The sequence below is a fragment of the Hypanus sabinus genome, chromosome 3 (assembly GCF_030144855.1).
Source record: "Hypanus sabinus isolate sHypSab1 chromosome 3, sHypSab1.hap1, whole genome shotgun sequence".
NCBI lineage: Eukaryota > Metazoa > Chordata > Chondrichthyes > Myliobatiformes > Dasyatidae > Hypanus > Hypanus sabinus.
In genome coordinates this window covers 123,771,402-123,786,763 of record NC_082708.1, presented here as the reverse complement: position 1 = coordinate 123,786,763, position 15,362 = coordinate 123,771,402, and the positions used below count along the sequence as shown (strand labels likewise).

The 15,362-nt window shown below is 40.2% G+C and overlaps 1 protein-coding gene across 4 annotated transcripts in view; it reads left to right on the top strand.

Annotated features, from left to right (window-relative positions):
• bbs7 (Bardet-Biedl syndrome 7) overlaps window positions 1-1,343 on the top strand; it is a 56,100-nt gene extending 54,757 nt beyond the window's left edge. For 2 of the 4 annotated variants that reach the window (XM_059965071.1, XM_059965070.1), the window contains exon 19: window positions 15-1,343. In XM_059965071.1, the coding sequence (XP_059821054.1) occupies window positions 15-148 (134 nt within the window). In that variant the 3' untranslated portion in view covers window positions 149-1,343. The remainder of the gene's footprint in view (window positions 1-14) is intronic. The other 2 variants (XM_059965073.1, XM_059965072.1) reach the window with 1 other exon arrangement.
• The last annotated feature ends 14,019 nt before the right edge of the window (window positions 1,344-15,362 follow it).

Sequence of the window (15,362 nt, the reverse complement as noted above, 5' to 3'; positions counted from 1 at the left end):
CCCACTCCATTTAGGCATGATAACTGACCTCTTTATAGATAAATTCAAATTCAAAGGCACAAATGTGAAAACCAAAGTTCCACTTCTTCTGGAAATTTTGGATAATTATGACCCTAACAGTCTTGCAGCATTCTTTGATTCAGCATAGAGGAACTATGCAAAGCATGATGAAAAACATGCATAAAGTTCCTGATGAAAGAGCTGTGAATGGAACATGTTGTCTATTAGTGGTACAAGTATTCAACCTAACTGATTGATGGGCAGAATGTACAAGAACTAATCAGCTTACTGTGGAGATATTTGGGGGATGCATTTCTGTCAAGTATTCGCTGTTGCTTGGGCAGATGATAACATGGAAATCAAAAGTATATATAGTTTGTATGCTGCATTCCTGCATTTCCATAGATTGCTTATATTTTTGTTAAGAGATAGCCACTATGGAAATCTGTCTCTCCCTTGAGCTTGCATTATTTTTCTTGAAAATGATAGTCAAATATTTACAAAAGGCAATTCTTACAGAGTTTGAGAGTTGATTAAAACTTTTGTGAAATACCTATCACCAACCAGTTTCCGTTGGCTGATATAGACAATGTATTTCTGGCAGTGGTTCATTCTACTTTGGGGAAAAAATGACAACACAACTCAAGATATCTATACTGAAATGTTCTTTAGAAGAATTCAGCAAGAATAAGCGCAAGATTCACTTTGATTTAGTTGTATTTTTTCTCATGTTTATTTTGATAATATATATTTACAACAGATATTAAATGTATACTTTTTCATGCCTTTTTACTAAAATATAGTAATAATAAGTACAGTTTGATTTTACCATTGTTCCTCTGAGACAACATAATTGTTTATAATTATCACTCTAAATCTAAAAGACCTCTTTTAGGGCAATGTCCATATATGACTTTAAAATATATTTGCTGTTTGTGAGAGCTAATATGTATATTGCTTTGAGTCATACTAAGTCTTTGGGCAAGGTATGTAGATATGGGATTACTCAGTAATTTTATGTATATATCAGTCTTGTAATCAATTATATATGAGTATGCAGAATAGTGTAATTCCCTTTATATAGTAACAAATAAATATTGAAATTACTTTTATTGTTATCTGGCATACTGTTCATTAAAACTTCTAATTTATCAGCACTGAAATGTTAATAGATAACTCCATTTACTAAAGGAAGTGCAACGACGATTCTTGTTTTTCTAGCGTAAATGCTGGATTGCATTACATGTATATTTTTGCTGAACTAATTTCAGTAAATGTATCCATTAATTCAGTAATTATGTTATATGAAAGATTGTATCAATATTAAATTGGAATACATTTACCAGATGTCTATTGTATATTTTCTTGGTCTCAACCTTGTTGAAAACCTAACAGAGAGTGAGAAGAAAAAAAAGCAGAACATAACAGTGAGGAAAATATAGATAATGGAAAAAGCATGTGGATTGAACAATGTCATTAAGTTGATGCACATGTAGCTTTGTAAATACATGCTAGTGAAGGTGATTCTTAACAAAATAATTAATCAATTGTCCCCATGGCCCAGTGTTTGCCTAAAATGTTGGTTTATAGAGTAATGGACAAGATATTAAAAGTAATTTTGTTTTTCGTAACAGTAGACTGCTCACCTGCTTAACACTGGTCAGATGTTTAATAATACTCTAATAAAGGTCTTTTTAAATAGGTTAGCTACCATCTTAATTTTGCTCTATTAATATCTACCAGAACCTAATTCTTATGTTACACTTGCTTACTTATTCAGTTTTCTGGTTAAGTAAAATCTTAATTTTAAAGTGCACTTTTTTTTTGCAAATCACTTCACTATTTCTGAAACATCATTTAATCCCTTAACATAAATGTGCTTGTCTAATTTTGACTTTTTGTTCATGTTCAGATTTAATAATTTCCTTATTGATGGTCATGCTTCTGACATTAAAGTCTAAAACTTCTGAATGATGGCACTAAACCGACCCACATGTTTCTTCCATTAGGCCATCTTTAAGGCCTATTTCTGAGCAAGCTTTTGGCCAGTTGCCTTTTTTTATTATAGTGATTTAGATAAAAAATTATGTCCCATTTAAAGTTAATGAACCTTCTCGAGGATCAGGAATTTGCCTTGGTAATATAACCCATATCATCTGTGTAGAGTATAATGTTGTGTGGTATCCAGTTTGAACTGCCAACCCTCTTACATCATTTGTGTGGCAGGTGTCCACGTGTCCCTTCAAAACCATTTAAAAACCTCAAGGTTTATTTGTCAGGTTAAACCTAATGAGCTTCACTTCTGGATGGAGAACTGATATTCTTTTTTCAGACGGTGCTTTGATCTCAATATTTCCACCAAGATCTGGCATTGTCTTATCCTGCAAATACTTGGCCACATAAACACACAGTTTTCTGAGAAATCAAGCAATTAGCTGAAAAATTCATTAAGTATCTTTCAATAGGAAGACCTAGGTTACTTTTTATGCAGGTATTGCGGCAAATGTTTGGGAATCCGTTATTGGTCTGCAACAGTCACTGCTGAACCCATATAGAATGCAGGCTTGCAGCAAAAGTATACAGTATGATCAGACAGGCATTCAGACATTTGGAAAGTTATCATCATTGAGAAACACTGAAACAGGACCTTGAGATCACACTGACCAATAGGCACCCAGTTACACTGGCACGCTAGGAGAAATTTTGTGTCTAATTAACCTAACTTAGGGATGTGGGGGGAAACTGGAATGCTGAAAGCAATCCCATTCTGTTACAGAGAAAACATGCAAGCATTGCAAAGATAAACTCTTCTTGGGCTTCCAGCCTGGTACAGGTACTGATTTTAACTGACGTTTTGATAACAAATTCTGGCATCATCATCAGGGATGATGCCTGGAGTATGTCTAGTCTGGTGGTATTTATACCCCCATCATCCATTTCTCCTGATTGGTTAGTCTCATCCAATCAGGTTTCCACTATCCCACCTTGTTTACAATTGAATTCCAGTTCTTACTTGGAGTGAGATCTTCGACTTTGTTAAAATTCTTTTCCTCTAGTTTTATTTCAATGGCTTCCTTCACTAGGCAGTCCCAAATGGCACAGTAGTTTTAGAAAAGTAGAGAACCTATAGCACAATACAGGCTCTACAGCCCACAATGCTGTGCCAAACTTACTTACTTTAGAAATTAACTAGGGTTACCCATAGCCCTCTATTTTTCTAAGCTACATGTACCAATCCAGGAGTCTCTTAAAAGACCCTATTGTATCCAACTCCACCACCATTGCTGGCAGCCCATTCCATGCACTCACCACTCTGCATAAAAAAACTTAACCCAACATCTCCTCTGTACCTACTTCGAAGCACCTTAAAACTGGGCCCTCTCATGCTAGCCATTTGGTTAAGGCCCCTGACTATCCACACAATCAATGCCTTTCATCATCTTGTACACCTCTTTCAGGTCACCTCTCATCCTCTGTTGCTCCAAAGAGAAAAGGGCAAGTTCACTCAACCTATTCTCATAAGGTACGCTCCCCAATCCAGGCAACGTCCTTGTAAATCTCCTTTGTACCGTTTCTATAGTTTCCTGTAGTGAGGTGACCAGAACTGAGCACAGTACCCCAAGTGGGGTCTGACCAAGGCCCTTTTGAGTTGTAACATTACCTCTCAGCTCTTGAATTCAATCCCACGGTTGATGACGGCCAATACACCGTATGCCTTCTTAACTGCGCAGTTAACCATGCAGCAGTTTTGAGTGTCCTATGGACTCAGGATCCAAGTTCCCTCTGATCCTCCACACTGCCAAGAGTCTTACCATTAATATATATTGTGCCATCATATTTGACCTACAAAAATGAACCATCTCACACTTAACTGGGTTGAACTCCATCTGCCACTTTTCAGCCCAGTTTTGCATCCTTTCGACGTCCCACTGTAACCTCTGACTGCCCTCCAGACTATCCACAACACCTCCAACCTTTGTGTTTTGTCCCGTCAAAGTCAATCCTATGGCTATTGCAAATGCAATGTACTGCTACTGCCGATTTCTCTAGTAAGCCCAAATGGATACACCTCCTGTGCTCCTTAATGCAGGTTTCTACTGTGAATCCCAACTTATCGATATATGCTGCTTAGTGTTCAACAGGGATTCCTGTAAACTGCAGCCATCCTGAGTCTGACATCATCTGGAATTTGATTGTAAACAAGGTGCAACAGAAGAAACCTGATTGGATGAGGACTAAACAATCAGGAGGGATGGCTGATGGAGTTATAAATACCACCAGACTAGATGTGCCCAGGCATCATTCCTGATGAAGATGGCAGAGTTTGTCATTGAAAAGTTGGTTAAAATCAATACCTATATCTGGTTGGAAGCCTGAGGAGTTTACTGGTCATATACACTGGGAAATCACTAGATCCTTTTTCATTGCATAGATAGCAGAAGTCAGGATTATTCCTGGGCCTCTAGATAATTTACAAGTATGTTTCCAGACTCAAGGACCTGAGTTACTGGAAAAAGTAGAATAGGATAAGACTTTTTCCCCTGGAGCATTCAAGAATGAGGGGAGATTTGATAGAGAATCAAAATTATGAGGGGTATAGATAGAGTAAATGCAGACAGGCTTTTTCCCCCTCTGAAATTGGGTGAGGCTAGAACTTGAGGTTGTAGGTTAAGGGTAAAAGGTGAAACATTAAGAGGACCTGAGGGGGAACTTCTTCACTCAGAGAAGGAATGGAATGAGCTCCCAGCAGAAGTGGTGGATACGGGTTCAATTGCAACATTTAAGAGAAGTTTAGACAAATACGTGGAGGGCTATGGACCACATACAGGCTCATGGAACTAGGGAGAATGACAGTTTGGCATGGACTAGATGGGCTGAAGGTCTGTGTGGGTTGTAGAGCTCTATGATTCTAGTTGTGAGGCAGTGGTTCAGGAAGGGTAAATGAAGGAGCACGTACCAATCCTCATAAGGGGTTCAGAAGTGGAGAGAGTGAGCAGCTTCAAGTTCCTCGGTATCAAGATCTCTGAGGATCTAACCTGGTCCCAAAATATCGATGTAGTCATAACGAAAGCAGGACAGCGGCTATAGGAGTTTGAAGAGATTTCGCATGTCAACAAGTACACTCAAAAACTTCTATAGTTGTACTATGGAGAGCATTCTGACAGGCTGCATCACTGTCTGGTATGAAGGGGCTTCTGCACTGGACCGAAAGAAGCTACAGAGGGTCAGAGGGCTACAGTTATTTATAACTCCATCAGATGGCAAAGGGGAAGAATCTGTTCCTGAGTCACTGAGTGTGTGCCTTCAGGCTTCTGTACCTCCTACCAGATGGTAACAGTGAGAAACGGGTATGCCCTGGTTGCTGGATGTCCTTAATAATCGATGCTGCCTTTCAGAGACACCGCTCCCTAAAGTTGTCCTGGGTATTTTGTAGGCTAGTGCCCAAAATGGAGCTGACTAGATTTACAACCTTCTGCAGCTTCTTTCGGTCCTGTGCAGTAGCCCCTTCATACCAGACAGTGATGCAGCCTGTCAGAATGCTCTCCACAGTACAACTATAGAAGTTTTTGAGTGTACTTGTTGACATGCCAAATCTCTTCAAACTCCTAATAAAGTATAGCCACTGTCTTACCTTCTTTACAACTACATCAATATCTTGTTTTTGTAAGTTTGTAAGTTATGCACAACCATGATATATATCTGAAACTTCCTATATCTATTTTTGACTGTTAAAAGTTTCAGTGTATAAAGATAAGTGTTCGTGATTTGGTAGAGATGGATGTGCCCTTTTTTATTTAGTGGCCTGTGGTAGAGTGAATAGAAGATTTTCTGCGGATCTAAGATTGACAGAAAAAGCAACATCTGAAAACAGGCATACTCCCTTATTCCAACCAAAATGATATTGCTCCTACTCTTTTCATTTCCTAAAGGCAGCAACTGAATTCTATCCAGTGATCTTGACTGGTGAAGATACAACTTACATAACCTGATGATTAAATCATGTAGTAATCCTGGAGAAAATTGCCATAGTTGAGTAATTGAAGAATGGCTCATGGTCAATATCTTCTGGCTCCCTTTTTGCACGACTTATTTAATATGTCATATGTCTCGACATATGACAGTGATATTAAACCTGATTCTGATTCTCAGTGGCTGTGCTAATATGTATTTTCAACCAATGGAAAGGAATGGGGAAGAAAAAGGATTTTATAATTAAAATAATAAAATAGTGAAAAAAATCCTGAGCAAACAATAAGAATGAAGAAAACCGAAGCAAATAAAAATGAAACATATTTTATTAAGAAAACAAAACAATCAATTTACATAATGCAGAAATATTAGTATTAAGAACATTTTATGAATTGTACGTTCACTGCAAGTTAACCAGGTAAATTTTAATCAACCTCTCAAAGCACATATTGATGAAGACATCTGGTTGAAAATTGTTGTTTACAATATTGCTGTGTATCTGCTTTAGTTTGGGCTTACAGATATGATGCTACCTTGTAAGGTTAGTTCAGAGAATAAACTCCCAGCAGAGCCTTCAGTAATCTCTTGTGATCCTTGCTCCAACTGTCAAGCCAGTCTCTGAATACAGCAGCTAATTTGATAATGCTGAGCATGTGGATTATCGCAAGATAATTAGCTTCACAAATTAAAGTTGGATTAACGATATGCCCTCCATGTACAGAATAATTTATCTTTATTTTCATTAAATAGTGTATTCTGAATATTATGGTTTATTTGCAATTTTCTTGTTTTCTCTGCAAAACATTAGAATTCTCTAATCATACTTTTAGATTAACTCAGAATTTTAGAGAGCATAATTTAATCATAATGAATCAAGTGGTAGGGTTTTGAGGCTATATTTCCATCACAGATTCGCTTCATGTAAATCAAGCCCCTGAGAGTCATGCAGTATTGAAATAGGCCCTTCAAACCAACTGGTCCATGCCAACCAAGTTTCCAATCTACACTTGTCCCATTTGCCTGTGTTTGCTCCATTTCTCTATAAACCTATACCATCCATGTACCTGTCCAAGTACTTTTAAATGTTGTTCATATACTCGCCTCAGCCACTTCCTCTGGTAGCTCATTCCAAATCCTGACCACTCCCAGTAATAAAAAGTTAGCCTTCAGGTTCCTATTAAATCTTTACCCTCTAGTTATTGATTCCGTAACCTTGAATAAAGACTCTGTGATTTCACCCTATCTATGCTCCCCATAATTTTATACACCTCTATGTGATCACTACTCATTCTCCTACAGTCCAGTGGAAAAAGTTCTAACCTGCTCAACCTCTCTCCGTGACTTAGTATGTTGAGTCCTAGCAAAATTCTCATAAATAATAGGTCTCAGCCTCAAATATTGACTTCATTTTCCTCCATAGATGTTACCTGACCTGCTGAATTTCTCCAGCATCGTGTGTGTGTGTGTGTGTGTGTGAGTTGCTCCAGTTTTCAGCCTCTGCAATCTTTTTTGTGTCTTCATAAATCTCCTCTATATGCTCTCTGGCTTAACAGCATCTTTTCTGTAGCTGGGCAACCAAATCTGAACACAGTATTCCAAATCCAGCCTCACCAATATCTTGTACAACTGCACCATAACAGCCCAACTTCTATACTCAGTGCACTGAGTGAAGTCTGCCTTCTTCACCACCTTGTCTACTTGTCACACCACATTCAAGGAACCATACATCTGGACTCCTAGGTCCCTCTGTTCTACAACACTCCTGAAGGTCTACTGTTCACCATGAAAATTCAACCCTCAATTCTCTTCCCAAAATGCAATGTGTTGCAACTCAAGATACCTCTGTAATTCCTGATAACCATCTTCACTGTAAGTGGCAGCACCTATTTTAGAGTCACCTACAAACTTACTAACCATGCTTTCCACATTTTTATCCAGATCAATGGATGTAGCACCAAACTGTAAAAACAACACTAGTCATGGGCTTCCAGCCAAGAAGCAACTTTCTACCACCACCCTCTGCTTCCTACTATTAAGCCAATTCTGTATTCAATTAGTTTTCTCTCTCTAAATCCCATGCAATCTAACTTTCCATAGCAGCCTACCATGTGGAACATTATCAAAGGCTGACTGAAGTCCAGACGAGATGCCAGATGAAGATTGATCCAGCCCCGGCTCCTGAACAGACAGACTCGTGTCTGCCCCTCCCAGGCCATACTTCTTTGCCATACAAAATAACAACAACTGAATTCCACATAGACCACATCTACTGCACTACAGTTTCAATCATCCTGGCATAATCTCCCTCAATGTTGCTCCCATCTACCTGTGATCCAGCAACATTAAGAATACAGGTCCCAAAGGCATTCACTCCCTTTTCCATACACATGAGTCCAAATCATCTAACCATATAACAATCACAGCACGGAAACAGGCCATCTCGGCCCTCCTAGTCCGTGCCGAACTCTTAATCTCTCCTAGTCCCACCTACCCGCACTCAGCCCATAACCCTCCACTCCTTTCCTGTCCATATACCTATCCAATTTTACCTTAAATGACACAACTGAACTGGCCTCTACTACTTCTACAGGAAGCTCATTCCACACAGCTATCACTCTCTGAGTAAAGAAATACCCCCTCGTGTTTCCCTTAAACTTCTGCCCCCTAACTCTCAAATCATGTCCTCTCGTTTGAATCTCCCCTACTCTCAATGGAAACAGCCTATTCACATCAACTCTATCTATCCCTCTCAAAATTTTAAATACCTTGATCAAATCCCCCCTCAACCTTCTACACTCCAATGAATAGAGACCTAACTTGTTCAACCTTTCTCTGTAACTTAAGTGCTGAAACACAGGTAACATCCTAGTAAATCATCTCTGCACTCTCTCTAATTTATTGATATCTTTCCTATAATTCGGTGACCAGAACTGTACACAATATTCCAAATTTGGCCTTACCAATGCCTTGTATAATTTTTACATTACATCCCAACTTCTGTACTCAATGCTTTGATTTATAAAGGCCAGCGTTCCAAAAGCCCTCTTCACCACCCTATCTACATGAGACTCCACCTTCAGGGAACTATGCACTGTTATTCCTAGATCTCTCTGTTCCACTGCATTCCTCAATGCCCTACCATTTACCCTGTATGTTCTATTTGGATTATTCCTGCCAAAATGTAGAACCTTACACTTCTCAGCATTAAACTCCATCTGCCAACGTTCAGCCCATTCTTCTAACCGGCATAAATCTCCCTGCAAGCTTTGAAAACCCACCTCATTATCCACAACACCTCCTACCTTAGTATCATCGGCATACTTACTAATCCAATTTACCACCCCATCATCCAGATCATTTATGTATATTACAAACAATATTGGGCCCAAAACAGAACCCTGAGGCACCCCGCTAGTCACCGGCCTCCATCCCAATAAACAATTATCCACCACTACTCTCTGGCATCTCCCATCTAGCTACTGTTGAATCCATTTTATTACTCCAGCATTAATACCTAACGACTGAACCTTCTTAACTAACCTTCCATGTGGAACTTTGTCAAAGGCTTTGCAGAAGTCCATATAGACTACATCCACTGGCTTACCCTTGTCAACATTCCTCGTAACTTCTTCAAAAAATTCAATAAGGTTTGTCAAACATGACCTTCCACGCACAAGTCCATGCTGGCTACTTCTAATCAGATCCCGTCTATCCAGATAATTATAAATACTATCTCTAAGAATACTTTCCATTAATTTACACACCACTGATGTCAAACTGACAGGTCTATAATTGCTAGGCTTACTTCTAGAACCCTTTTTAAACAATGGAACCACATGAGCAATACGCCAATCCCCGTTTCTAATGACATCTTAAAGATCTCCGTAAGAGCTCCTGCTATTTCTACACAAACTTCCCTCAAGGTCCTGGGGAATATCCTGTCAGGACCCAGAGATTTATCCACTTTTAAATTTCTTAAAAGCACCTGTACTTCCACCTCTTTAATTGTCATAGGTTCCATAACTTCCTTACTTGTTTCCCACACCATACACAATTCAATATCCTTCTCCTTAGTGAATACCGAAGAGAAGAAATCGTTCAAAATCTCTCCCATCTCCCTCGGCTCCACACATAGCTGACCACTCTGATTCACTAAGGGACCAATTTTATCCCTCACTATCCTCTTGCTTTTAATATAACTGTAGAAACCTTTCGGATTTACTTTCACCTTATTTGACAAACCAACCTCGTATCTTCTTTTAGCTTTTCTAATGTCTTTCTTAAGATTCCTTTTACATTCTTTATATTCTTCGAGCAATTCCTTTACTCCATGCTGCCTATATCTATTGTAGACATCCCTCTTTTTCCAAACCAAATTTCTAATATCTGTTGAAAACCATGGTGCTTTCAAACCTTTAACCTTTCCTTTCAACCTAACAGGAACATAAAGATTCTGTACCCTCATAATTTCACCCTTAAATGACCTCCATTTCTCTATTACATCCTTCCCATAACACAGCTTGACCCAATCCACTCTCTCTAAATCCCTTCGCATCTCCTCAAAGTTAGCCTTTCTCCAATCAAAAATCTCAACTCTAGGTCCTGTCCTGTCCTTCTCCATAATTATATTGAAGCTAATGCTATTGTGATCACTGGACCCGAAGTGCTCCCCAACACATACATCTGTCAGCTGACCTATTGCATTCCCTAACAGGAGATCCAACACTGCCCCATCTCTAGTCGGTACTTCTATGTATTGTTGTAAAAAACTATCCTGCACACATTTCACAAACTCTAAACCATCCAGCCCTTTTACAGAATGAGTTTCCCAGTCTACGTGTGGAAAATTAAAATCTCCCACAATCACCACCTTGTGTTTACTACAAATATCTACTATCTCCTTACACATTTGCTCTTCCAACTCACGCTCCCCATTAGGTGGCCTATAATACATTCCTATCAGTGTTACTGCACCTTTCCCATTCCTCAATTCCACCTAAATAGCCTCCCTAGAGGAGCTCTCTAATCTATCCTTCCAAAGCACCGCCATAAGATTTTCTCGGACAAGCAATGCAACACCTCCTCCTCTGGCCCCTCCTACTCTATCACACCTGAAGCAACTAAATCCAGGAATATTTAGTTGCCAATCACACCCTTCCTGCAACCATGTTTCAGTAATAGTTACAACATCATAATTCCAGGTATCAATCCACGCTTTAAGCTCATCCACCTTTCTTACAATGCTCCTAGCATTAAAATAGGTACATTTAAGATACTCTCCACCTCCTCCTCTCTTTTCATCCCTAACAATGCATTCAAATTTATTATCCTTTTCTTTCTTCTCCCCTACATCTTCAGGCTGAGCGCATCCCTTCTCCATCACCTGCCTTTCCTCTCTCACGCATTGTCTACTTACTTGCTCTACTGGTGAACTAACCTCCTCTCCCATAGTTTCCTCAAATTGATTTCCGCCCCCCCCCCCCATCTTACTAGTTTAAAGTCTGCCCTGTAGCCCTAACAAACCTCCCCGCTAGGATATTGGTCCCCCCAGGACTCAAGTGTAACCCGTCCTTCTTGAACAGGTTGCGCCTGCCCCAGAAGAGGTTCCAATGATCCAGAAACTTGAATCCCTGCCCCCTGCTCTAATCCCACAGCCACGCATTCATCCTCCACCTAATTCCATTTCTACTCTCACTGTCGCGTGGCACAGGCAGTAATCCCGAGATTACTACCTTTGCGGTCCTTCTTCTTAACTGCCTTCCTAACTCCCTAACCTCCAGGATTTTCCTCACAATCCCATCTCTCACCATCTGCTTCTGTCACACTGCCTTCAATACATCATAAGTAATTTTAGAAAAGATAAACAAGTACTCAGTATGTCTCCTCACACTGATGGCCTGTTTTTCTTATTCATTCTCTGGATGTGGATTTAGTAGCAATGATGGCATTTGGTTTCCATCCTAAATTGCACTTGAACTGAGGTTCATGGTTAGCCACATTGATTGTTCATAAGAGTGGTGGTGGCATCCGTTAGTCTTGTGAGACTATGGACCTGTGCCTGGAATGGTTTCCAGCGCGTAAGCCTGGGCAAGGTTGTATGGAAAACCAGCAGTTGCCCATGCAGCAAGTCTCCCCCTCTCCACGCCACCGATGGTGTCCAAGGGAAGGGCAAGGGCCGATACAGCTTGGCACCAGTGTCGTTGCAGGAGTTGCCAGAACGAGGTTGAAGGCAACGTCGGACTGCCTTAGGGACTCCATCTCCAGATTTGTCCTTAGGGTTTACTCCCAAAGCCTTTCCCATGAGTGGGTATGACTGCAAGGCAGCAGAGGTTTGAAATCAGAGTTTTCCCTCTCTTAGATGGACTGCCTTCCCAGGCTGACGAACTCCATTTACCCAAAGCACTGGTTTTAAGGTGCCTGGACCCGCCTTCACCCCTCCTCCTGTCAGAAGAAACAGTTCCACCGGGTTTAGAGGCTAAGCCACATGAGAAGACCAGGAGTTGGTTGTCAGAGGATATTTGAGGCGCATGCCATGAGGAGCACTTTTAGGTAGTGAGAGCTTGTCCCCACTCCCACTCCTTGGTATCACTACTCCATAAGAATGTAAGTACTAAAAAGAGGAGGCCATTCAGCTCTTTGACATTTCTCTTCCATCCCACACCATTATAGCGGATCTTCTACCTCAGCACTACTCTCCAGCCTCTCCCCAAATTCCTTGATGCCCTTAATATCTAGAGATGAGGCTTTATAAGGCCTCAAAGTCAGATCACACTCGGAGTATTGTGAATTGTTTTGGGACCCTCTACAAAAAGGTCTGCCTGCATTGGAGAGGGTCCAGAGGAGTTTCGGGGATCGATTCTTGGAATGAAAGGATTGACGTATAGTGCTTATAAAATGTATTCACTCCCCTTGAAAGTTTTCATCTTTTATTGTTTTACAATATTGAATCAAATTTGGATATTATTTTTTTGAAACTGATCAATAGAAAAGACTCTTTTGTGTCAAAGTGAACAAATTTCCACACATTGATCTAAATGTACTGCAATAATTAACCACAAAACTCTCTCCCTTCTAGTCAGTATTTAGTAGATGCACCTTTGGCCGCAATTACAGCCTTGAGTCTGTGTGGACGTGTCTCTATAAGCTTTGCACATCTGGACGTTCTTCTTTGTTAAACTGCTCAAGCTCTGTCAGATTGCATGGGGATTGTGAGTGAACAGCCCTTTCCAAGTGCAGCCAGAAATTCTCAATGGGATTGAGGTCTGGACTCTGACTTGGCCACTCCAGGATAATAACTTTGTTGTTTTTGAGCCATTCCTGTGTAGCTTTGGCTTTATGGTAGGGTACATTACCTTGCTAGAAAACAAATCTTCTCCCAAGACACAGTTCTCTTGCATTAGGATTTTCTTCCAGGAATTCCCTGTATTTTGTTGCATTCATTTTACCCTCCACCTTCACAAGCCTTCCAGGGCCTGCTGCAGTGAAGCATCCCCACAGCATAATGCAGCTACCTCCATGCTTCACAGTAGGGATGATGTGTGGTGTTTGGCTTATGCCAAACATAGCGTTTAGTCTGATGGCCAAAAAGCCCCATTTTGATTTCGTCAGACTATTGAACCTCCTTCCAGCTGATCTCAAAGTTTCCCGCATGCCTTCTGGCAAACGCTAGCCAAGATTTCATGTGAGATTTTTTCAACAGTGGCTTCCTCTTTGTCGCACTTCCATAAAGCTATGACTGGTGAAGGTCCTGGACAATAGTTTTTGTATGTGCAGTCTCTCTCATCTCAGCCACTAAAGTTTTTAACTGCTCCAGAGATGTCATAGGTCTCGGTGGCTTTTCTCACGAGTCCCCTTCTTGTACACTCACTCAGTTTTTGAGGACAGCTTGCTCTAGGCATAGTCTTTCCATTTCTTGATGATTGACTTAACTGTACTCCAAGGGATATCCAGTAACTTGGACATTTTCTTGTATCCATCTCCTAAGTTATGCTTCTCAGTAACATTTTTGCGGAGTTGCTTGGAGTCAGGATACTGACTCAACAGCAGTTGGACCTTCTAGATACAGACGTATTTTCACTACAATCAATTGAAACACAGGTCTCCAAAAAGAGATCTCCAGTGTGATTCAATGATATGAAACAATAAAACATGAAAACTTCCATTGGGGCTGGGAGGAGGGGGGGTTAGTGAATGCTTTTTTATGGGCACTATGTAAAGTGTTTGATGGCCTTGTGTCTCTACTCACTGGAGTTCAGAAGAATGGGGGTGGGGGAAGCTATCAATATTGAAATGCCTAGATAGAGTGGATTTGGATAGACTGTTGGATAATGTGGAAGTTGAGGGCAAGAGGACGCAGCCTCAGAAAAAAGTAATGTCCATTTATAAAAGAAGTGAGGTGGATGTGGAATTCATTGCCACAGATGCTCTGGAGGTCAAGTCATTGGACATAGTTAAAGCGGAGGTTGATATGTTCTTGACTAATCAGAGAGTCAAAGGTTATGGGGAGATGCCAGGAGAATGGGGTTCAGAGGGATAAAAGATCAGCCAACATGGAATGGTGGAGCAGACTCAAAGGGCTGAATGACCTAATTCTGCTCTTATGTCTCATATCTATGGATCCCATTTTGAATGCCAATAAATTGGCACAACTCTGTGAGGTAGAGAATTCTCAATTTTCCATCTTCATTTCATAGAAACATGGATAATAAGAGCAAGTGTAGGTCATTTGACCCTTCAAGCCTGCTCCCACATTCAATATGATCTTGACTGATGATCCAAATTCAGATTTAATTTTAGAATTAGATTTATTTGTCACAAGTACAGCAAAACAAACAGTGAAATACATTGTTTGCATTAACAACCAACACTGTCTGAGGATATGCTGGGGGCAATCCACAAGTGTAGCCACACTTTCAGCACCAACAGAACATACCCACAATTTACAGCAGAATGACACACAGCTAACATACAACCAAACAGATTTAATAACAGCATGAACTGCATGAGTTTTTACAATAACTTGGAAATTTCATGGTTTCCAGCTTTGTATTTAATTTGCCATTTTAACTCTGCTGTTTTGATTATAAATTTCCTATCTGCCATTATGAATGAACAATGATTCATAACTTTGATTAGTGGTTCAATAAAATAACCACTACATATGCTTGCCATCGACTTTCACCTTGAGTTATAACTTTTTCTGTCATTTAATCACACCAATTGTATTCTCTGACACCCTCCTCCTTTTATCTGGTCTTAAAACTAGTTTCTCTCCAAATTTTCCCATTTCTGCTCAAATCTCATTAAACTGAAATGTTGAATGTTTCTCCTTTCACGCATGCTGTCTAACTTGCTGTGTAATTCCAGGATTTTCCAGAGTCGTGGAGTTGTTC